The sequence below is a fragment of the Peromyscus eremicus genome, chromosome 3, assembly GCF_949786415.1.
Source record: "Peromyscus eremicus chromosome 3, PerEre_H2_v1, whole genome shotgun sequence".
NCBI lineage: Eukaryota > Metazoa > Chordata > Mammalia > Rodentia > Cricetidae > Peromyscus > Peromyscus eremicus.
This window is the reverse complement of record NC_081418.1, coordinates 16,470,070-16,494,570: the sequence shown is the minus strand read 5'-3', so window position 1 is coordinate 16,494,570 and position 24,501 is coordinate 16,470,070. Positions and strand designations below refer to the sequence as shown.

The following is a 24,501-nucleotide window of genomic DNA, read 5'->3' as shown; positions in this document are numbered from 1 at the left end:
ACAGCCCTTCTGCCCACCTGAGGTGTGAGGAGTAACACCCCACTAGAGCAAAGCAAGGGTCTGCTCCACTCAACCTCTATAAAGACAGTGATATCTTCAATTCTTACAGTTTACTACATTTCTAAAGTACTACTGTATACTTACTGAATAAGGAGGGGTCGGCAGGGAAATTTTAGAAATAAGCTTTAATGTGTGTCCATTTCTTTTGTGAATAAAATGAAAAATAGAAATGTTGACGATTACTGAGTTGTTTTCATCCAAATGCTCAGACAGAGGATAAGGATACGGCAAAGGCACACGAGATTCAACTTCATAAATATCTCCCTCCTGTTCATCCAACCAAGAGCCACTGAGCTGGATAGTGGCCAAATAGGTCCTGTAAGAATCCATTCTAGATAAGGCTGCCAAGCTTCTTCTGTTCCATCAGGTTTGTTTGTTTGTTTGTTTTAAAATTTTTACTACATTACAAAGTTCCTTTTAATTTATCAAGACACCCTATACTAGTGCAAGATTTTCTTTTTAGTATTCACAAGCAAACTTAATTCATATAAATTGAACAACAAAAAGCTGATACAAAAATTCAACTTCAAAAACAGAACAAAACCTACAAAAGTCTATCTAGTCAAAAACCAAAACAGAAGCAACAACACCCCAAACAATCCAATAATAAATACAACAAACAAAAATAGTTCCAACTAGAATAATTAAATCCTTGACAAATGAAAGAATAAAATTATAAAGATCTAATTAGCTAAGCAACAAAACTGCTCTCAGTATCCAATGTGTCTAAGGTAATAATTAGGCCTTCCAAGCAGATCTTGGCAGGCAAGGTCAGCTTGTAAATCTCCATGGTAGCACTCTTGAGAAACACTGCTGAATTTCTCTTGCTCTTCAAGCCTCACAATTCAAAAGGAAAAGCTCCTCTGAACTGAGATACTCAAATAACCTCCACACTGAGCTAAAGGTCTCAGTCAGTGTCTCCTAAGGAACAGGCCAGAGCAGAGGGTGTGGTTAAAGTCTGTACCTATAGGTACACGGACAGGTGGAATGTGAGTCAGTACGCCCACACTAAACCCTGCCTAACAGGATCCGAGGTCCACGTCAGAGCTTTCAAAAGGGTATTTAGACAAGTTTATAATGCTTTGGAGATAAGCTAGTATTTTTCCATCCCACTAGATTGTTGCTTTAAGAATATAAAATAGAAAGTATGATTGTGTTCACATTACTAATTCAAGTATATAAAAAAATCATTATTTCTGAAAAACTGAATTAGAATCTGTTTGGTATTTCCTTAGAAACAAGACATTTAAGAAGCCACTGACCTATACATGTTTTGGTTACAGCTCATTTTCAGTTTCTAGAGTGCATGTTAAGGAAAATGTCCTTTTTAAAGCTGTATTATATATAACAATATATATAAGCTGTATTATAATAATTACATTACCTACAGCAGCCTGTGAGCCCTGACTAAAATGTTAAAGCCCGAGTTGTGATTACCAGCCAGTCTCTGGCAGCTCCAAAAACTTAAGCAATGGTGAATGAGACAGCTGCTCAGAATTTTAAAAGGTAAATAACTTACTTAAAAAATATTCCTGATAATTAAAGATTTTCAATAACGAAAGTTGCTTTAAATAATAGACATTTATTTTTTTGCTTTTGTTTTCTATTCTGTAACTAAATATGCTAAACCCACAAAAATCTTTATCTAAATGGAAAAACCTATACTAAAGTAAGTAGTTTATGAAAATTGGTTTTATAGTAATTCTCATTACATAGTCTATGCTGGTATACAAATTCTTCCTAGCAAACTAGTAAGCAGGGCAAGAAAAACAGTAACAGAACACTATCACCACCACCACCACCCCACATACACCAGAGGGGGGAGGAGAAAGACAGACAGACAGACAGACAGATTTTCCATAGGTTGGCAAGCAGCAAAGCAGAGAGGTCTCTATATGCTGGGGACTCTTGTTATAGATGTTATTGGGGAAGATGTCTTATCATCTATACAAGATGGAGGAATAACCCCATTACTGCTGCAGTTACATGTAATTTTACTTTTTTTTTCCACTTTGTGAGTGTGTGAGTGAGAGAGTGTGTGTGTGTGTGTGTGTGTGTGTGTGTGTGTGTGTGTGGTGCATGTATATGTGGAAGTCCGAGGTGGAAGTCAGGAATCATCCTGAATTACTCTTCCATCCTATTTGTTGAGGCAGGGTCTTTCCATCAAACCCAGAGCTTGCCAATGTGGCTTGTCTTGCTAGCCAGTGTGCTCTGGGTGTCCCCTATCTCTGTCTGCCGGGACTGGAATTACAGATGAGCCACCAGACTCACCCTGCATTTTGTAAGTTCTGGGGGTCAACTCTGACCTTCACACTGTGCTGCCATGCTTTGACCATGGAACCATCTTCTTGACCCTCCATTTAATTGGCACTGAAAAGATCTTGAAAGCAGAAGACGACTTTGGGTGGCTCCTCCACTGCTCTCTGCCCTTCTACTTGAGATGGTCTCTACTGAACTCGGCTAGGATGTAGTCAGTAAGCCCCAGAAACCCTCCTGTCTCCAGTCTCTCCCCAAGCACTGGGCTTATAGAATAGGGCCAAGCCTGGCTTTTTACATACTCACTAGGGATCCAAACTCAGGCTCTTGTGATTGGGTCTGGGAACACTCTTATTCATTGAGCATTTCCTCAGCCTCTCTACTGTGATTTTAATGAGGGTTCAGAAGACATATGTCCAGCCTAAAAATTCTCCCTTAAATAGTCTTTCCTTATTTTCTCTTCAATTAGTTTATTTTAATAATCTGGCATTCTGTTTCTCCTTTTTGAAGAAAGAACAAAACCATGTAGGTAAAAAATAGTACTCATACATAGTATCACTTAGGATAGGAATTAAGTATCACAGGGTAGGAATTAAGCACACAGGTAAGAGACAACAAGAAGAATATATAATAGATTAAGATGACTTAGCATGGGGAAAGATTCTTGATAACTGTGGTAGTTTGAATAAAAATGACCCTTACAGGTTCATGTATTTGAATGCTTAGTCACTAGGGAGTGGAACTGTTTGAAAGGATTAGAAGGATTAGGAAGTGTGGCCTTATTGGAGGAAGTGTGTCCCTGGGATTGGGCTTTGGGGTTTCAAAAGCCCATGCTCCCCTCTCTTCCTCTCTGCTTATAGAGTAGGACGTTGCTTGCAGCCACTTCTCCAGCACTATGCCTACATGCTGCCATCTTCCCTGCCATTATGGACTAAGCCTCTGAAACTGTAAGCAAGCCCCCAATTAAATGTTTTCTTTTGTAAGCGTTGCCTTGGTCACAGTGCCTCTTCACAGCAACAGAACAGTGACTAAGATAATAACAGTGCAGTAACTGATAATATACTCTATTAATCCACGTTCAAGAAGACCCTCAATTAAAATAGTTCAAAGTATGTTCCGCTGCTTTTGTCCATTTTCAGAAGCAGGCATACCTTGCTTCTATTTACATAAAACAAAAGTTTGTAAAAAGCATTCTTATATAACCAGGAACACAGATTAAAGCAAGAAACTACATACATAGGAGCTGGAGAGATGGCTCCATGATTAAGAGCACTTGTTGCTCTTCCAGAGGACCAGGGCGTGATTCCCAGCACTAACACAGCAGCTCACAATCATATGTAACCCCAGTTAACCTGACAGCCTCTTCAAGCCTCTATGGGCACCACCAGCAAGCATGTGGTACACATACATACAGGCAAAACACCCATATACAACAAATAAAATAATAAACAACACACAGACATATGCATGCATGCACCCTAAGGTAATTTAGAGAGAAAAAAAAAAAACCAGTATGCTAGTATAATTCAACCTACATATAAAAAGCATGACTGTCCTTACAATAAAAAAGGTAAAATGAGCCTGGTGGCACTTAGGAAGCAGAAGCAGGTGGATCTCTGTGAGCTCAAGGCCAGCCGGGTCTACAAAGCGAATTCCAGGACAGCCAGAGCTATCACTCAGAGAAAACCTGTCTAGAACCTCCCTGACCCTCTAAAAACTACCTTCATTTTTTTTTAAAGTATCAATATCCAGACTAACTTATGTCTACCATCAAGTTCTAGAAGATCAAGACTTAATACATATTTGCTATTAATTTACAGTATAGAGCTGAGTATTTCCCTCAATAAAACAACCTTCAATATTATCATACACTGTGAAGCTATTTAACTTTTTCTCTATAAATTATTGCTTTTGAATTATAAACATGTCTGTTGCTCTTTTTATTTATTTATATTATTTAAGAAAGGGCTAAATCCTGCATAATACTTTAAAGAGCCCTCTCAAAAGTTAAGTCAGAAACACCTCTTGATGGTAAAATTATAGCTATATTTAAAACATGACAATGACAAATCAAAATCTCAGTAGACTGTTTAACCCTCAGATTCATCTTTGAGAAAACACAGAAGCAGGTGTCTCGGAGCTCACTGTTCTTAAAAGTGAGATCAAGTCAGTTAGCTCTGTGCAAGGGACTCCTCATTCAAGTTCTTACAAGAGACTCTCGAGGGACTCTAATGTCAAACAATCCAAGGCTCTGTAAAACACCTCTGGGTCATGGGAAACATAATCACATAAGCTAGACAACTGTATTTCTACGTGATTCAAAAGACAAGCATCTGTGGACCATACTCTCAAAGCTACTTCTCTACAGAAGCCCAGAGACTGCAGGATAGACCACAGTGTGGAGACTGTCTCCAAGCATCTCCATCACACTGTAAGGCAGGCTGTCCCAGCAAACATGTGCAATACAAACATGCTTTTATGGTGACCCAGGAGAGCAAATGAGAAGGCCATCAAAACAAATACATTACATGGACTGAGACCTGCTATTGGGTAAATGACATTTCAAATTGAATATATAAAGCCAAACACTAATCTATTATATGAAAACAGGTTACAATCCAGGTAGATACTCGTCTGGTCCCCTGAAACTTAGTGTGAATATTCCCTAGTTCTTTTATTAAATCAGGCTGTACCCTAAGAGGGTGGTAAACTTTAAAACTCAGTACAAAGTTTCATTATTTATCTTCTACTAAAATTATACAACATATAGGAGCACTGAGAAAGAAAAAGAAGAAAAGAAGTAAAGGAGGGAAGAAGGGAGGAAAGAGCAAATGAACCATGACTGTTCAATGTTTACTTAAACTTCTGGACGTTTACAATGAAATTTAGCATGTCACAATCACCTGCAACAGTCCTTAATGGAGGCAAGGTCTGGCAGAGCCTATACTGTCCCCTTGTGCTCAGGGTTCCATATCTTCCCACCCTCAAGGAGCTGGGAAGAGACTGATGCTCTGTCCTGCATCAGTCATTGCTAATCAATCAGATTTCAATCTGAAAAACAAAAACAAAAACAAAAACATTCTGCCCTTCTCACGCCAGTTCTATTTCCATTAAAACTAGATGCCACGAGATTGATTTATTTCTTCTACTGCTTAAGTCTGAACTTTCAATCCTCCTGTATCACCCTATTAAACTGTTTTAACCAGTCACTGAGGACGATCATACGGAAGTGTGCAAAGGATTCTAAACGTTTAGCATCCCTAATTTCTCGGTCTTTAACACCCTTGGAAACTCCTCACTGGGCTTTTATGAAATTTTTCCTATGGCTCTCTTCTCACCTCTGATTCTCAATATCCTTTGTAGATGTACACACTCTAGCTTTATGTCTTTTCTCTCTTATATACCAGTATTCTACGAGTACAAAACCCCCATCATTTTGTAGTTCCTCCAAGACTACGAAGCTTGTGATGAATTTAATTTTAAACACGTGGCTTACACAGTGTTTTTATAGACTGTTCCTTGAGGGTTCGGGGAGAGAAAAAGCAGCAAAACCAGAGTTTCAAATTCCTGGAAATGATGACATTTCTAATTGAGTCCTCTCCAAACCCCAGACTGCCTTCAGGCTATCAGATGTCTGACAGCATCCACAATTTCCCACATTTCTTAAGCTCTGTATTAAAACGCAGCTTCTCTGAAATGGAACCGACCTGAAAGGATTCCAGCCTGAGGCACTCCCTCCATTTTCAGTGTGCCTCTCCAATGAATTATACCAATCCCTACCACATCCTACACACTCCAGATCAATTCCCACCGCCAGAACTTCACCCCTGCCGCTTCTCACCTGGAACGTTCTGAGTCTCCCTCTTGCCTTACCACTTTTCTGCCCATCCACCCACCACATGGTATAATTTTAGTAGAAGGTAAGTAAACAATGAAACTCTGTACTGAGTTTTAAAGTTTACCACCCTCTAAGGGTACAGCCTGATTTACTGTTTCAGGAACCTCTCAAAAACATACATTCTATATCATTTTTCCTGCTAAAATATCCTAATTACCTCCTACATCTTTTTTAGTAAAAAGTTACAGTAATTTATTTCACAATGGACTCTGACCTGTGATCATCACCCCATTCATAAACTCTCATAATACAGAACTGTCTACTGCTCTTCAACATAGGGTTGCTTTACAACAACATACTTAGCCAACTGTCACAAATTTTCTCGATCACATACCGAGTTTTTCCTTGTCTTTAATTCTTCACTTCATTTCAATTCATTCTCTTTTGAATCAGGCTTTCATTTCTGCTATTCCACTGAAATGGTTCTTGGAAGGTCCCTAGTGATGCCAGGATTTCAATACTCATTTTTCAGTTTGAACTCACAATACCTATCAGTGTTACACGACAGTGAGTCATTTCATTCATGTTCAGAGGGCAGAAGTACTGACTAAGAACATGGACTCTGAAGTTAAACTGCCTGGGTTCAAATTATAACTTCACCACCTGACTGGTAAGCTGGGCAAATGACTTCTGGAGCTTGTTTCTGTGTTCCTGACCTGCAAGTGTGCCCCCCACTCCCCAGTACTCCAGACTGTGCCCACCACTCCCCAGTACTCCAGACTGTACCCACCACTCCCCAGTACTCCAGACTGTGCCCACCACTCCCCAGTACTCCAGAGTGTGTCCACCACTCCCTAGTACTCCAGACTGTACCCACCACTCCCCAGTACTCCAGACTGTGCCCACCACTCCCTAGTACTCCAGACTGTACCCACCACTCCCCAGTACTCCAGAGTGTGCCCACCACTCCCCAGTACTCCAGTCTATCTTTAGCAAAGCACCAAAGTGCTGGTTTTGAAAATTGAGAATCTCAATACCCAGAGATGGAAACCATCTCTATGTTCTTTAAGCAATGAATACATAAATTGGTACATCTATACAATGTAATATTCCTCATTTACAAAAAGAAACGACCCTCCCCCATCATTACCAGCAATGACTGCTTAAATTGGTTTATCTATACAATGTAACATTCCTCATTTATAAAAGGGAGCACCCCCCCCAATCATTACGCACACCATAGAAGAATCAAATCATAAGCACAGTTTGTTAAGGCAAATGAAGGCAGACTTGAAAGAGTATATAAATATGATTTCATTCATGATACTCTTAAAAATAAAACTGCATAGGTAAGGAACAGAAGCCAGTGTTTGCAAAAGGCAGGGAGTGGGAGATGGCTGACTGTAAAGAGCAGAACCAGGCAGGGCACACTGGGGTGATGGACTTAGGTTGTATTGTGACTTCAGTGTAGGTACACGTAACTCTCAACTGGAAGAACTGTCCACTCAGAGTTAATTTCATCAAATTAAAAAAGAAACCCATAGGAAGAAACCAAAGTGAAAAAAGTTCACACAAAGTGAGTCTATAGAAGAAAAATTATACTGGTAGGGGAAGGGAGAAAAGAGTAAACATAAGGAACTTTGAAAAACTGTATTGTGAGGGATACGATGAGGCTATGACAAAAGCATTATCTATATATCCATTATTACAAACTGAAGTTAGTCCACTGGTTTCCCCTAAAGGCACAGATCAGCAATTCTGAAGTTACTTACAAATCAACCAAGGTTGAAGGCAGAAGTGAAAACACAACAGAAATGGAAAATCTCCCCTCACTGTTGGAAAACACTTTCAAAGAAGCGGAGAAGGAAGATGAAGGTTACTGACAGGAGCCAGAGTAAAAGCATATATTTTACTGCTGTTTTTGGAGACAGGGTCTCTCTACACAGCCCTGGCAATCCTGGAACTCATTATGTTGACCAGGCTGGCCTTGAACTCAAGAGATCCGCCTGCCTCTACTTCCCAAATGATGGGCATGTAAATGTACACACATACACAATACATACAGACACATAATTTCAAACTGCCCACTAACAGGAGCGATGATATCCAAGTAACTATGAGCACATTCAACACCCAGCTCTTGGTTTAAGTAGTGTTTCCTAATCAAAGGAACATGTACTTTTTGGAGAAGTGGTTAATCCTAAAGCTGGGGCAGAGAAAATACCAAACAGGTGCATGTTGTAGGGCAGTGTTCAAAAGAGAAAGCCTTCTCAAAGGGTACAAAAGCTGTCCTGGAAGACTTCTCAGTGTTGAAGCTGGAATAAAACAAGTGACTATGGCACACAATTTTTATTTCCCCAAGACAGGGTTTCTCTTTAGCTTTGGAGCCCATCCTGGGACTCACTCTGTAGACCAGGCTGGTCTTGAACTCACAGAGATCCACCTGCCTCTGCCTCCCTAGTGCTGGGATTAAAGGCATGTGCCACCACCACCTGGCTAAGTAACTATGGTATAAAGTTATAAACAACAGATAAAGCAGCCCCAAGTCCATAATTCTGACTAGGTTACATGCATAAAAATGAAAGCATAGGTACTTTCACACTTTAGAAAAATTCTGGATAAATAAATGAATGAGCAAAACATAAAATCATTAGACTAGCACAGTACTATTACTATAGGCAAGATCCAACGGTGAATACAAAAACTTGTGTGTGTTGCTGAAGAGGGTGGAAAGATGTCAGAGCTAGAGTTTGGGAGGAATGGGGGAAACTGTTTCCTAACCATGGCAGGACTACTGCACTCCTAAACCCATAGCAGCTATGAACAGCGCCGCACAAGATCAAACCAGTCAGGGGTGCAGCAGGGATCGGGGAGGGGCAACGAGACCACACCCTTGGCTGAGGAGGCTCTGCACAGTCTAAGGCTGCTGGAAGGAGTCAGTCTCCGTAAGGGGTGATCTCTGGCAGGCTGGCCATGCTCCAGTGGGTGGTCCAGAAATAACAGCCACCCAACAACTGAACCTGGAATTAAAATGTAATGATAACACTGTTTCCACAGTTGCTCTCCCATAGCTATCTACCACAGGAACAGGCTGGACTGAGTCACTTCTTAGAGTGAAGAAGTAATATCGAAGAAGAGTCAGACCTCACCAATGACAAAGGAGTCACCTGTTCAACCTCTCAACTTGTTTCACAGAATCTGCTTCAAGATTTGAGTAGAGACAATAATGACAATGATAATTTAGTCTGTACTTGATCATGACAGCTGTAGATTCACACTTAAGATAAACCTTTTGAAGATAAGTAAATTTCTTCATTTTAAAACAGTACATAATTTTTAAAATTCTGCACATGGTAATTTAAGAGTCAATGATCATAAAAGGTGTAGTAAAAATTATACAGACAGAAAACACCAATTTATAAATACAGTAGAAAAATCCTTAAAATGTTTTGATTTTTAAAAACTATTTTAAAAAATGTTCCAAACTAATTTCTCACCCAGAAATGCCTTGTATGGCAAACTAACCTGCTCATATATGTAAAATGGATGTGAAGGGATCCCACGTTTGAGTGTAATGGGACTATGTCAGACATTCTACAGCACGTCAAGTCCACACAAGCTTTCAAAGGGGAGATTTTAATGGAACATTTCCAACAATGGTAGAGTCAAAATTTCTGTGATGTATTTATTTGTTTGTTGTACACTTGTTTTTCAGTGCTGGAGAGTGTACCCTGCACAAGCCCTGTAAGCACTCGACCTCTGAGCTTTAGTCCTGGATCTTTTTTCACACTTCTTTTTTTAAAAGGCAGGGTATCATTAAGCTGCCCAGGCCTGCCAAATAGATGGAATTAGAGGTTTGCTCCACTAAACCCAGCCTGAACACAAGCAATCATTAAAAGAAAGTCTGACAAATCTCTGTGGAATAGTAGAGAGAACCATTAAGTCCACGTCTAACTCAGCAGAGACTTGAGGATAGCAAGGTTACCTGACTACTAGTTTCTAACTCAGCAGAGACTTGAGGATAGCAAGGTTACCTGACTACTAGTTTCACTTATGGCGTCGAGGAGTTTTTCAACTGCCGTTTGTAGTCGGGAGCTGACATTGAGCACCAGTTCAACATTTTCCGGGTCAATTTCAGGTCCGGCAAGACCACTTGTCCCAAACTGCTGTGACAGTTCTGCTCCTTTCTCAGTCACTTGTGACCACTTGCTGCTGTCAGTTCTTGCTATAGCACTTGCAGGATAAGAGGGTACGGACTCGTCTGTAACTAGAATAATAACAAGTTAAAGGCATAAATTAATCAGAATATTTAAAGTTACAACATTAAGTAACTGAAGAGATCAAGTCAAATGAAAAGTTGAATCATTACAATTTCAAGGGCTTCAAATAACAACTTTTAACAAGGTGAATATGCAAAGTAGGAATATTGATTAGCAAGTAAGACAGACTAGGAAAGGATAGTGCTGTGCTAATAAGAGCACAGAAATTACTACTTGGATTATTCACAATCTTTTCTTTGAGGGAAAAATTATTTTGTGGTGCAGGGGATCAACTTTGGAGCTGTAGTTATATGTACTGTGTACTGAGCCACACTTATAGCCTGATTAAAACAACCTTTGAGACAACTTCAAATAGCTATTTAACCAAATGGTATCATGCAGTGTTTGAAAAGTGATGAGGACTCCTGAGTAACCAGGCGGTTCCCACCTTCACAGACTTTACAGGGTAATGAGAAGGTAAACACACAAAGATGTCACAGATGAGAGGGCTGAGGAGGTGGCTCTGTGGATCAAGTGCTTGCCACATGAGCAGGAGGACCGGGTTCCACCCTCAGCACCATATAAAGCCAGTGTGGTAGAGCACATCTGTAATCATAGTCTGAGGGAGGGGAGAGAGGTGTACAGACAGAGGATCTGGGGCATGCTGGACAGACCATGTAGCCAAAATGCTGAAGCTCCAGGGTCAATGAGGGATCTTGTCTCAAAGAATAAGGTGGAGAGTGACTGAGGAAGATCCCTGATGCTGACCTCTGGCTTCCACATGAACACATGTGCCTGAGCATACACCATCTACCGCCATTACCCCAAGCCCAATCTCAGTGTGCAGTGGAAGAGTCCAGGTACACTGAAGAAGAGAGCAAGTGCTTGTATTTATCTAGACCAGACCTTCTGACTTTTGAGCCTATTCAGGGGAGTGATTTGATTTGATCTGAAATGCACTAAGATAATTTTGTTATGTGCTACATTTGCAGGGGTATGAAGGAGAAAAGTACAGACTAATTTACTTTTATTCACAATATTGATTTCTTATTATTTCTTATATAATGAAGAGTTTACCAGAGCTAGAGCTCACCACACTCACCAGGATAGCACGCAGAACTAGCCATATTCACCCAGGATAGCATTCTAGAGCTTGCCACACTCATGCAGAATAGCACACTAGAGCCATGAAATCAGATGCAGCTTTTCTAACCACACCTACTAATCACCTCTACTGAACAGATCATTGGTAACAGAATACAAAACCAGAAAAGTGTGCATTCTAGGGCACAATTTTAAACACCTACCTTAAAAAACGATTATATATATATGACTGTTTGCCTGCATGTATGTATGTACCTTGTGTGTGCCTATAAAAAGTTCTAAGCCACCATGTAGGTGCTGGGAACCAAACCTGGCTTCTCAGCAGGAACAGCAAGTTCTGTAACAGATTAACCATCTCTACAGCCCCCAAAATTTACTATTACACATAATTTATAATTCTAATCACTGGCATAGCAGGTAATGTAATTTTTACCTTACATCTTATTCTCCAAATTAAAAAGAAAAGCACAACTACTATGCTAGGATTTCTTTATATTAGACCATGTATTTAAAATCAAATACCATGATAATGGGACAAATATTTCAAAAGTGTTATAGTTCAGGATGATCTTGGGATTCAAAATGGTATACAAAGTAGCAAACAGTACAGTACAATACATACTGTAACATTTACTAAGTCAAATGAAGTTGTCTAGGAAATAAATGATATTTCTGTAGAAGCTATGGGAGCAAGAGTTTTTACTTGGTACTGAGGGAACAAAACTACTTATGCCATATACTATCTTTATCTGTGAAACTGAGTGCATTCTAGTGACATTTGTTTTTCATGGGTTTGGAGAATGTGATAAATCTGAGGCAAAAGGAATAGTCTGAACTGACGGAAACACTAGTCTTTAACAATAGGGAGAATTTTAAAAGAAGGTAACTAGAAAGCAGGCTGGTTCCAAGTTGTGAACTGTCTTAGATTTTGTTGTAACTTTGGGGGTTTTTCTAAAGATTAGGAAGGGTAAATCATATTTTTAAATATGAAGATAATAACAAATTTTTATATCAGGAAGCAAATTTTAAGAATCCACAGAAAAGAATAGATTGGCTAAGAGGCTATTTCAACTACCCAACGAGAAGTGATAAACTATGATGGTGTAAAGGACACAAGTCATGAAATAGGATGGGGAGAGGACACAGCTGGACGTGACTGAAGGAAAAAGGCAAGAAGAAAGCTGAGGGATGACTCTGGGTTTCTCACTCAGATGACTCTTAACCATAGCAATCATTAAGGAACACACCAACGGATCAGGAGACCGTCTACACTGCGGCCACGAAAATGACCAAAGTACTGACAGGATGTGTACAGCTGTAGAGCATGCTGTAAGTTTGGGTCTGCAACTTTTAAGTCTTTTTTATAAAGGTGAGAGTTGAACACTTGAAGTAGATACAACTGTTGTAGAGACAGCATTTAATAAGAAGGAAAGGGAGTCTCACAGTTATCATAAGCTAACAGAACAAAACAAGTTCAATTAAAAAAAGTCAAACAGAAAGGCACAGACTGAGATGAATGAGAGCCTTTAAAAAGACAAACTTCAATTTTCACCTGGACAAACGGGCCAGCACGGAGAAGTGGTATGGATTTAGTGATTTAGTTAGGGTTTTCTGAGAATAGCAATGTTACTAAGGTTGGTAAAGTTGGTAAATGTCTATTCTCTTGTTAGTGTGCTACAATCTACTCTGAAGGGCAAAGCTGAGACCAACCAATACTTTAAAAAAAAAAAAAAAAAACTCGCCGGGCGGTGGTGGTGCATGCCTTTAATCCCAGTACTCGGGAGGCAAAGGCAGGCAGATCTCTGTGAGTTCGAGGCCAGCCTGGTCTCCAAAGCAAGTTCCAGGAAAGGCGCAAAGCTACACAGAGAAACCCTGTCTCGAAAAAACAAAAACAACAACAACAAAAAACCTCAAAACAAACACCCGAATAGTATGAAGAATACCGCAGGACTTGTGGTCTGAGGGGCATAAGAAAGAGACTGAAGATGTATACACGAGAGTAAATCTCAAGCACAAAGTACAGAGGACATGCAAAACAATGCACAATGTAAGAGTCATGGGATGTCAGTGTCTCTGGGATGGCTAATTAAAAAAATAAGTTAGTACTCCCCAAAAGATAAAGGTGAAACACACTTAGTAGTTTTTGTTTCACGGTCTGGTGTTAGTTATTAGGCAGGGTCTTCCCTGTGTAGCAGTCTAGGCATTGGGATGACTCTGCCTAGATCCTCTTGTCTGGGCCAGATAGTGAGTTCAAGGCTAGCCTGGTACACAAAGCAATATCATCTCAAAACAAACGAACAAATAAGGAAGGAGATAGATCTGTGAGAGTTATTAAATTTGCTCAAGTTCATGATTAGTATGCTGTTATTGTTCTACAGCACAGCACCACGCCAAAAGGAAGCCACGGAAAACAAGCTTTCATTCCTGCCTTCCCAGGAGAGGGGACATCTCTCCTCTAAGAGATCTCAGAGCTAAAGGAAATTCACAACACAGCTCCAGGACCCCATTTGATCAGGTGATCTACCATTCCCTCAGACGAAAGTGAATTCACACTAGCTTAACCTTGCCTTTCAACTTTATAAAAGTTTATTCTCACAAGGAAGCAATTATTAACAAATCAATTAGTTTTTCAACAGTTAACAAGTCCATACCTGTTTAAAATCTAAACAAATTCAGACTTGAAGACTGAAAATAGGCCATATGTGTTACAAGAAAAAAGCCATACGTAAAACTGAAGAGTAAAAGTCACTTGATAATCAGATTAAAACTTAATTTTTGTTATGTCAAATGAGACATTAAAAAATTAAAGGAGCTGGGCGGTGGTGGCGCACGCCTTTAATCCCAGCACTCGGGAGGCAGAGCCAGGTGGATCTCTGTGAGTTTGAGGCCAGCCTGGACTACCAAGTGAGTTTCAGGAAAGGTGCAAAGCTACACAGAGAAACCCTATCTCAAAAAAAAAAAAATAAATAAAAAAAAAATTAAAGGAGTATTTTAGCTTTTATAATGCTTCCATTCAAAAATATGAAGAAATGCCAGGATGAATTCTAACATACAGAGCACATTAGTAATATTGTAAAGCCAGTACATTACTGGAGTTTATGAAAGATTCAACATTTAAAATTATAAGTTATTTTAATTCAATATTTACTTAAAAATGAAAATTGGATCTATGAGTGTCCCTTAATGATACTGATGGCCACGCCAAATTATTAACAAATCAACAGCATTGCTAATCATAAAAACATAAAATGTCAACTGGAGAGCATACATTGTAACCAGTGATGTTAATGCTAGCAAAATGATCTTTGAAATAACATTCTATACATTGTACTTCTCTGGATTTAATTTTTCCTCTTGTAGTATTATTCTTTTAGAACTGGTTACCAGTTATATAATATTTTAAGGACTTACTTGATTAAGACAAGAAAAATGTTTTTAAGCAAAATATCAGCTATGTTTTGATCTTGTTTCCTGTGGGAATGCCAGTGCTTCCTGTTATTAGTAATCTGAATTGCTATAGAGCAGGAAGAACGGAGAAAATGTTCAAAAACAGTTTCTGGAAGTCCAAGACATGTCTAGATTCAGATGGGATGCTTATCATTCAAAAATAATGGACACAAAAACATTTCACCTACACTGGAAAATTTGGATGTAACGTATAAGAAGCATCATGGATCAGATATCCTTCAAGGTCTACATTCTCAAAGTAAGTAAACACCAAGACAATCTTCTGTGCAGGAGATAAACTGCCAATTTACCCCTTTTGTAACTTCCAGCAAACTGCTTGGAAGGTGAGCTCAATGGTGTTTGCTGAATGTTTTAGTACCTATGACAACCGTTGACAGTGTCTGCAGTCCAGTCCTCACGGTGTTTCTGACTCTGGCCATCAACCTTGTCTCAGCTTCCCTAATAGAACAGTAAAAGTCCTCCCTAGATGGCTAAGTAAAACCAGTTCATTGTTTTTGTTTTTATAAGTTTAATTTGATTAAGCACTTTTACATGTTTAAATATTACCTTGTTCTCTACATATTAGGATCCACACACATTAAAAAATACCGTTTGCTCTAGAGCTTAATCAGGAGAAATGTTAGTCTGTAAAATAAATCTACCAACTATGAAGAGTGAATCTGAAAAGAAAGTTTAAAAATTGTCATTATTTCAGTTCTTAGTTTACTAAAAGTATTTTAAAAATTGTCTTTGAACTCAACTAAAGTGTTCTTAAATTAATTTTATTTAGAGTTTTAAATCAAGTTTTCCTTTCAGCTGAGAAACACACTGCTGACCAACCTGTAATTAAGCAAAGCATCTATAACTGGATGTTTCCTTCTCATTTCTCCAGAGTATTCCAAACAGTATTTTGGAAGAGCTGCCTCTGGCTGGGGAGAGGGTTTGGGTGAGGGATGGAAGCAACTAGATTTAATCTTTGAATCCCAGATTTCAGACCCTACGTCTCTGCATCTGCCAAATCTGCTTTGTGTTTTGATTTCCTGATTCTTCCTCAGCCGGAAATAAGGAACTGAAAAAATAATAGCGACTAGAGGTCAGCAAGGTGATGGCAAGAAGCCAAAGGAAGAGTCCAGCCTGCACAGCAGAGAACTAACACGATGGTGAAGGAAAGTCAGACTTGGTCCCCAAATGCAGACGTGACACTTTCCAGAAGGCACAGAGGACCGACCAGAGGACAGTCCAAACCAAGATCAATTCAGGTTTATAAAGACTCGTGTCAATCTTTTCAAGTAGTGCTAGACTCCTAAAAGTCTCTTCATTTTAACCTTTCCTTAGTTTACAAGTGGATGTGAGAGTCCTGAGTAGTGATGCATAATTATTCTTTATCAGTAGAAAAGAAAACAGGCAGAGTAGTAACCCTGGGTATATACGGTGATAGTCATTGAGGTACCATTTGCAAATGCTATACAGTAAGTCTTTGTGTAGTACAGTCCAGTAGTTGCAAAAACTTTGACTATTCTCCCTTCTGCACTTTTCTATACATTTCTATACATTGGGAGTACCTCAAATGGAGCCTATGTTGAAGATGTAGACTATTTCAACAGTATATGGAAACATTACCTCTTCCACTTGCATCTTGAACACAAGGCTTTGCAGACAGGTCTGCTTCTGATCTCCAAAGCAGGCTGGCAGCTGGCTGACCTTTACTAGATCTATCCAAAATCCCAAGAACATGGCAGCCAATTGTCTCTTCAGCAGCTGCTGTCGTCTTGGCAACTTCTAACAGGATCTTTACAAGTTTATTATTGGCTTTTTGGAGAGCATGTCTGTACAGAAAAGGGATCATTTGTTAAAATGCTTAATTAAAAACTAAACAAAACATTCTCTGATTATGCCACAACAATGCTTTATAGAGCTGGGTGGTGGTGGTGCACACCTTCCAGAACTCAGTGCAGAGGCAAGCAGATCTGAGTTCAAGGCTAGCCTGGTTTACAGAGTGAGTTCTACGACAGCCAGGGCTGCACAAAGAAACCTTGTCTTGAAAAACAAACAACAACAACAAACAACAAAAGAATAAAAAGAATGCTTTATAGCTGGAAAATATATTAAAATAATCTGTACTTGTACCACAATGAAGTTCTTCCAGGTTTTAACTTATTTTAAAATTATTATAGAAGTACTTGTGTGCTTCTAACAGATCTATGTAGCTTACATAGTTACAGTTTTTTGTTAAGTGTGCATTTTATTGACCCAAAAGAAATCAAGTAACTAAGCTTTTATATTAATGATTAAATTAAAAAAATATTAGAGTGTGGTAAGACCAAGTATGTGTAAGGTATTGAGTTGGTAATGCTTTTCATGGTTACTCACACAGAGATTTGGCATTTCATCCTTTCATGTGTCAAACATATTTTAAAATATCATCTTAAAAGCCCCCTATAAAAATGTAGCACTGTTTTGACAATTTTATGATAACAAATGAAATGTCTAAATTTAAACAGATCTAATAGGCACAGTCCTGATTTTAAAGGTCAACAGTAAAAATTCAGTCTGATAACACCAAAGCAAATGTCATAGGTCTTTAAAAAATTGTATTTATTTTAGAGACAAAACTATACCTAGTTTCACACTTCACTTGATAGTTCAGACAATTGGGGGAAGAAAAGTTTTCAACTAAACAGAAATAAATTATGTCTTTCTTTTTAACAAGATAAGAACAGTCTTTTAAAAATTTTTAAATTAGATGCTACTGGTTAACTCTTCTCTGAAATATTCAGATATAATCATCCGAATTAATAAGTTATATATTTCTTTTTATTTATGTGCACATGTATGTGCTGTGTGAGTTTGTGTGCGTCACATGTATGCAGGAGCCCTGAGAAGTCAGAAGACAGCATTGGATCCTCTGAAACTAGAGTTACAGGCTGCTGTGAGCTTCTAAGTGTGGGTTCTGGGAACTGAACCTAGGTCCTTTGCAACAGCATTAAGTGCTGTTACCCACTGAGCCATTTCTACATTCCAATCATTAAAATTGTATTGCCTAGATTTCTTCCTACCCTCTGTCTTACTGGGAAATATATACATTTTTAAAACAAAAAAGGAGGATTGTCCTGGACTAAGGGTTCTCATGAGGTTTCTTTATAGAGTACTATGAACCCTTTAAAACTGTGTCAAAAAATGTATTTCCATAAATGGTTATCTGATTAAACTTAATAGCTTAATTCACCAGAAGTATAATAGCAAACTTCATACTGAACACATATAGACAAATGAGAGACTTCTATGGTGAAGGGGCCCCGGCTTAAGAGAGTTTGATCTTTAACTTCACACTGCAGGAGAATACCAACAACCACGCTAATGGCTGTCTGTTTTCTGGGCACATCAACTACCTATTTTAGGATAAGGTAATAAATGGAGTTGTTTTTCTTTAGAAGTTGTCAAGCGAAAATTCTATTTTTTATCCAGATCAAGTTATCTGCTTACATAAGTCAGAATATTAAAAATAAGACCAAATAACAGGAAGTAAAGGGTCTTATTTCCTTAACTTTTACTTAAGTTTTGTTCAAGTGTCAAACCCCATGATTAGAATACTAAACTATTTTCACTTAAGAAAACAGATTAAACTTATATAACAGTTTAAAACAAATAAAGATTAATATTCATTTTATCAATCTTACCATAAAAATTTCTAAAAACCAAATACTACATGACATGTAAAGTATATAAAATAGTGAAAAGCAGTATTTATTTTATATTGCCATCATAATTCTAATTTTCATACACTGTGTTTCTTGTTTGAGTTCCATACTGATAATCCAACTTCCATGCAAGCTGAGGAAGGAGGTGAGGAGGACAGTCACAGAAACTGTTAGTAGATACTAGTTAATTTTAAAGAAATTATTTCCATTTGAATAAAAGAAAATTTAAAACACTGTGCCTTTTAAAAAGGCCTTTAAGTTAATATGGGCTATCTATTCTCATGTAGTATAGTGTTATACATTTTTATATTAATCTCTGTGATATCAAAGCAAGGAATAGTTTTGTTACCATTGGGTGATTTATTCCTCCATAAAACTTGAATATGGATTAAAAGTTCTTATGTGTTATATAGCAAATGCAAAAATAATCTAAATGTGAAATATTTATTGTATTGTTTTCTCAAGGGAATACCTAATACCAATGTCCTTAAAGTGAATGAAAAAAAAAAACAAGACAAAAAAAACCTCACAACTATAAATGATTTTTAGTATACATCATAGCATTATGAAAAATAAAGTTAAGAAAAGTCCAGTATTCAAATAACACCTAAATAAAATCAAGAGCAATATCTAATAAAAATTGTAGTGCGTGCAAAAGACTTTAAAAAATTAGTCTAGTTAATGATAAAAATTATCAACCCTTCCTATATTATAGCTACACAAACAAATTTCATACATAAGACAACTTTAAAGCAAAGTACAATGTATAAGATAGCAATACGACAGTGTTTACTGAACTGGAAGCAGCAGCATTTAACCCTGTACGGATCAAGTACACTCTCTACCTTTCATTGGACAGGTTTTCATCGAGGGTTGCCTCTTCAGGTTTTCTCTCCAATGTCTTCTCTTTGAATGTCTGTTCCTCAACTTCTTGATTGTCATTTTCATCCTGTGTAAGTTGGTGTAAAGGCAGAGAGGACAAGGCAAAGAGAAAACCTGTCATCTTAGAAACAGCAAGTCATACTTCCATAGTGGTATGAGACGAAACAGAAAGGTCTATGCACGATGTAGACACTACTTGAAATAATGTTTAACTTTATGCTATTGAGAGATTAGTATTATCATAAAAGATAAAACACTCTAATGCACAGATGAAAAAGCGGAATGGGTTTGAAGGAATGCAGGCTGTGTGCTGGGACAGTGAAATTTGTTAGGCTGTCCCATGGTGCAGCAACAGCTGCTGCCATCGCAAACCAGATCAAATGACCAGCACAATGCAGGGCGACCTTCCTTCCATGGGTGCAATCACAAACACATTGAGCTCAAACCCATAAAAACGTTATCTCACACCAACAAGAAAGACAAACAAATCCTACTGCACTGTTGATCCATGCTCCTAGAGGAGCCGAAGTCCACACTACCTGTGTTTGAGTACTGCTGTGGTGCAGCTCACAACACAGCTCCTCTCTTCCAGCTAAGCACAGCTGCTTTAGTGCTTCCAGCTCCTCTAAAAGCACCCTCTCTCTCTCTGATACGTTTTCAGTACTTAGTGAAGATTTCTAAATGAGAGAAATGGTCGTAAGCAAATACTGTTGGCAATAGGAGGAGAGAACAGAAATAATTAGCAGATTTCTTTTAACCCCTTGAGACCAACAGGCCTTTTTTCAAACTATGATTCAGATTTCATTATAAGAGGTTAAAAGGCATATATAAAATTCAATGCAAAATTTGAAACTTTAGAAAAAGTTAATTAAACTTATAAAATTCAGAGATCTGTACAGTTCAATTAATACTTTTATGTCAAATTTGCATTGAAAAATTCAGAAGTCTGAAATCACAAAATACAATGAAGAAAAGCAAAACTGATTTTTCAAATGATCCATATTTTATTCTCCAACCCCAAATTTCCCATTATTTTATATCCAAAGGATATAAAGTCAAAGATTCTCTATTTTTCCTTTTAGTTTTCAAAATTAAGTTTAGTGTTTTCATATGAGCTTTTCTGCAAAGATTTTGCGAGTATATTTTATATAGCAACCGGTAAGAATATAGCTCCCAAATACCAAAGAATTTTTAAATTTAGTTGAGAAAGGGTTAAAAATGTTATATAAATTTGCATTTTTCAAATCAACAAGAAATGTTTCCCTAGACAAAGATCCAGAAACATGCTACCCCAGATTTCCATTGATTAACAAGGTGAATTATAGATAGAGAGACGAGCACCTGTGATTGCTAACTATGGACTCACGAAAACCTGACCATGGGTGAGAGCTTCCTAAGCAAGCACCTCAGTGCAGACTGCCCAAGCTGACCAGGCGTCTGTTGTACATCCTTTGCTATGATGGCATAAGATGAGGACGATAAACCGAATCAGATGTGCCTGTGAGCTCTAAAACTGTTGGCGGATGGGGTAATTCTAATGTTAAATATTCCTAATTATTTTCATGTCCGGCAAAATAATGTTGACGCTTTACAAAAGGCTACATAAAGCATGTTATTTTAGCGGGGAGAAAAGGGTTCTGAGGGCCAACCTGGGCTAACTGTACACTGAGCCTCTGGATCTCCTCCTCCAGCTGCTCCCGGTCTTCTCGCTGCCTCTCCATCTGCTGCATGTGCGCCTGCCTCAACAGTTCTGTTGCCTGTTGATGTTCTTCATATTGTCGGACAAGCTCCTGCCGCATATCTTCTAATTGTCTAGAAGTCTCCATATTTGACACCTCATCATGGATCTTTATCAGGAGAAACAAAAAGTTCAACCACACATGAACTGCGAAAATTTGCCACTATTGGTATTTTCAATGAATATGAAAGCAATTCCACTAAACCCATAGGGCACTTGAATTTTTATCTTATTATTAAATAAAGCCTGATTTTTTAAATGAAAGTATTTATTTTAACCACAATTCTAAGACAATATTAAGTTAATTACCACAATGTGTTATTTTCCAGGAGGGAAGTATCTATCAGTTAGTTTAGCTAAACTATAATTCTAAAGGAGAAAAATAAAGATATTCAGTATTCCCTCTACTTTTAATGAAGCCACGATTCCATTATTATTCTTGACATTTTATGTGGGGGAAATGAAAATTTTCTTTTAATCTTAAAACTATACTTATGAAACAGGAAATTTTATTTATTAAATCTGTATTATAGAACGGTCATAGAGCATTCCAGAGCACTTTGTACGGGACAATCATGTATCAGTTCTCTGACTCAGAACACATCAACTTTCTAATGGAGTCTATGAGCACCCTTGAAGAGACAGTAACTAAAGAGATGGCAGCTTTATTTGATTCTGTTTCTGCATAAAATATAAACTATCTTGAACATTAATAATAAATTTGAATTTAAATGATTTTAGAAGTAGGATTTATTTCTGTCCAATAAGATAGCAAACTATTGAGGAAATAGGTCTATTTGTGAGTAGTATGTAAAGAAAAAGAGAATTAGGACCTAGACAATACAATTTTTTAAATATTCAATACAGTGCTTTTATTACATGTCATTTGTTTCATGCTCGTGTGTGTGTGTGTGTGTGTGTGTGTGTGTGTGTGTGTGTGTGTGTGTGTACATGTATCAGAGGACAACTTGGGGAAGCCAGTTCTCTCCATTCATCATGTGAGTCTCAGGGATTGAACTCAGTGTATCAAGTGTGGGGACTAAGCCACCTCACTGATATGCACGATATCTATAAGACAAACAGACTTGTTTTATTTAATAGGGTTAATTTCATTTAACTATATGCTTTATCATTAATAAACTACAACAATGTGAGTCCTACTCAAGGTGGACTTGAGACTTTCTTTTTCCTTAAGCAACACTATTGATAATGTATTAATAGTGAAGAAACCAGTTTTGCTTTTATGAATGCTTTGCTTTTTTAAAAAATATCCTAAAAGTCATACTCACACATTGTCTAACTACAAGTGTTTCATCTCTGGAAAATATTTCGTGGTCCTTCGGCTTTAGGATGTCATCATCAAGATCATCACCATTAGACAAAGGAACTTCTTTTCTATGCTCTTCTAACTCTTTGCTAAGTGGTTTAAATTGTTCTTTAGCATTCTTGTCAATTCCCGTAGCAGTATGAGGACCAACTTGACCCTGTGATGTGATGTCATTGAAAGGGTGTTCCTGCCAACACAGACCACGTGCTTGTTCTGATTGTATAGAGTTTTCTTTCACCTCAGATAGTCTAGAGAGTTCTGTCTGTTGAGCAAATGCTATACTCATTGACACGATGACCTAAATAAATAAAGGAAACAAATGAAAAGATCAATTCAATTCTTAAACAGCAGCTGGAATTGAAAAAGGAAATTATTACTTAGGAGTACATACATTTTAAAAAGCCTGGCCTCAACCCATACCCAACACTGCTTGGGTAACCAAAAGCCTGAGACTAGAAAGCCCAGGGAATCTAGGGTGAAAATCAAATACTACTGTTCTAAAAAAAAACAAAAACAAAAAAACATAGCAACAAGATGACTCCTAGACTTTCTGCTATGCTTCTATCAGTCCTTGCTCAGCCATCATCAGAGAAGCTTCTTCCTCCAGCAGATGGGAAGAGACACCGAGACCACAGCCAGACATTATGCAGAGTGAAACACTTTGGAACACTCAGCTCTAAATGGGATGTCTCCATCAAATCCCTCCCCTCAGTGCTCAGGGAACTCTGCTGAAGAGGAGGCAGAAAGGGTGTAAGAGCCAGAGGGGACTGAGGATGCCAAGAAAAAAAAAGCCCATCTAAATCAACAAGAACAAAGCTCACATGAACTTTCTGAGACTGAAGCAGGTCCTCTTCGTAAATACTAGTGTTTTTATGGGATTCCTGAGTGTGTGAATGAGTGGGTGTCGAGGATTATTGTGCCTCTCTTAGGCTCTTTTTCTTGATTGTTCTGTCCAATTTCAATGTGTTAGTTTTTGTTTTATCTTATTATATTTTGTTTTATTATGTTTGGTTTTATCTTTTAGAAGCCTGTTCTTTTCTCATGAGAGACAGAAAGGGAGTGGATCTGGAGTGGAGAGGAGGTGGGGAGGAACTGGGAGGAGTAGAGGGAGGGGAAACCATAATCAAGATATATTACGTGAGAAAAAAAATCTATTTGCAATAAAAAAAAAAAACCTGGCCTTGTGGTTTTAAGTGAAAAGAAATCCTACAATAAAGTAATGGACCAACTCTATAATGAACTGAGTGACCACATAGTTATTGTACCATACTCCTAAATTAAAAAAAAAAATGAAAAAGTTTTCTAACAAGAGCAGGAAACATTCAGTTAAAAAACAACAAAACTAGATAATAAAGTTTTAATATTTCTTTCTTCCAAGAAAATACTGTATAACTATTAGTAAATATTTTTCTAAGCTCTTTTCTTTCTTTTTGCATATAGATATGGACAGACACAGGTCAGAAATTGCCTACAAAAATGTAATCATATTCTAAACTATATCTTGGTCATAGCTTACCTACAGTAAAAATATTTCTGAATCAAGAACAGACTTGCATGTATATATATATATATATATATATATATATATATATATATATACACATACATGCTTTTAATCAATTCTCTATTGGCAAATATTTAAGATTGGTTTTCACTTCGTTGGTTATTTTTGTTTTTTGTTTTTTTTTTTTTTAGAATAATGCTATGTAGCCCAGGCAGACTCAGACTTACTGTAGCCCAAACTAGTCATGAACCTGTAATCCTTCTGCCTCAGTCTTCCATGACTGGAATTACAGATGAACACCACTGCACCTGGCATGTTCCATTATGCTATTTGAAGCATAATTTGTAATTATATTATCATTCACACTTTCTTACTTCCCTGCAAGAAA

The 24,501-nt window shown here is 37.8% G+C and overlaps 1 protein-coding gene across 6 annotated transcripts in view; it reads right to left on the bottom strand.

Moving 5' to 3' along the window:
* Positions 1 to 24,501, bottom strand: part of Akap9 (A-kinase anchoring protein 9) — a 126,367-nt gene that overhangs the window by 45,260 nt on the left and 56,606 nt on the right. For 5 of the 6 annotated variants that reach the window (XM_059257314.1, XM_059257312.1, XM_059257317.1 and 2 more), the window contains 6 exons: positions 22,572 to 22,907; positions 21,194 to 21,391; positions 20,084 to 20,221; positions 19,508 to 19,611; positions 16,585 to 16,790; positions 10,189 to 10,421 (listed from right to left, as the gene is read on the bottom strand). In XM_059257314.1, coding sequence (XP_059113297.1) covers positions 10,189 to 10,421; positions 16,585 to 16,790; positions 19,508 to 19,611; positions 20,084 to 20,221; positions 21,194 to 21,391; positions 22,572 to 22,907 — 1,215 coding nt within the window. The remainder of the gene's footprint in view (positions 1 to 10,188; positions 10,422 to 16,584; positions 16,791 to 19,507; positions 19,612 to 20,083; positions 20,222 to 21,193; positions 21,392 to 22,571; positions 22,908 to 24,501) is intronic. The other variant, XM_059257315.1, reaches the window with a different exon arrangement.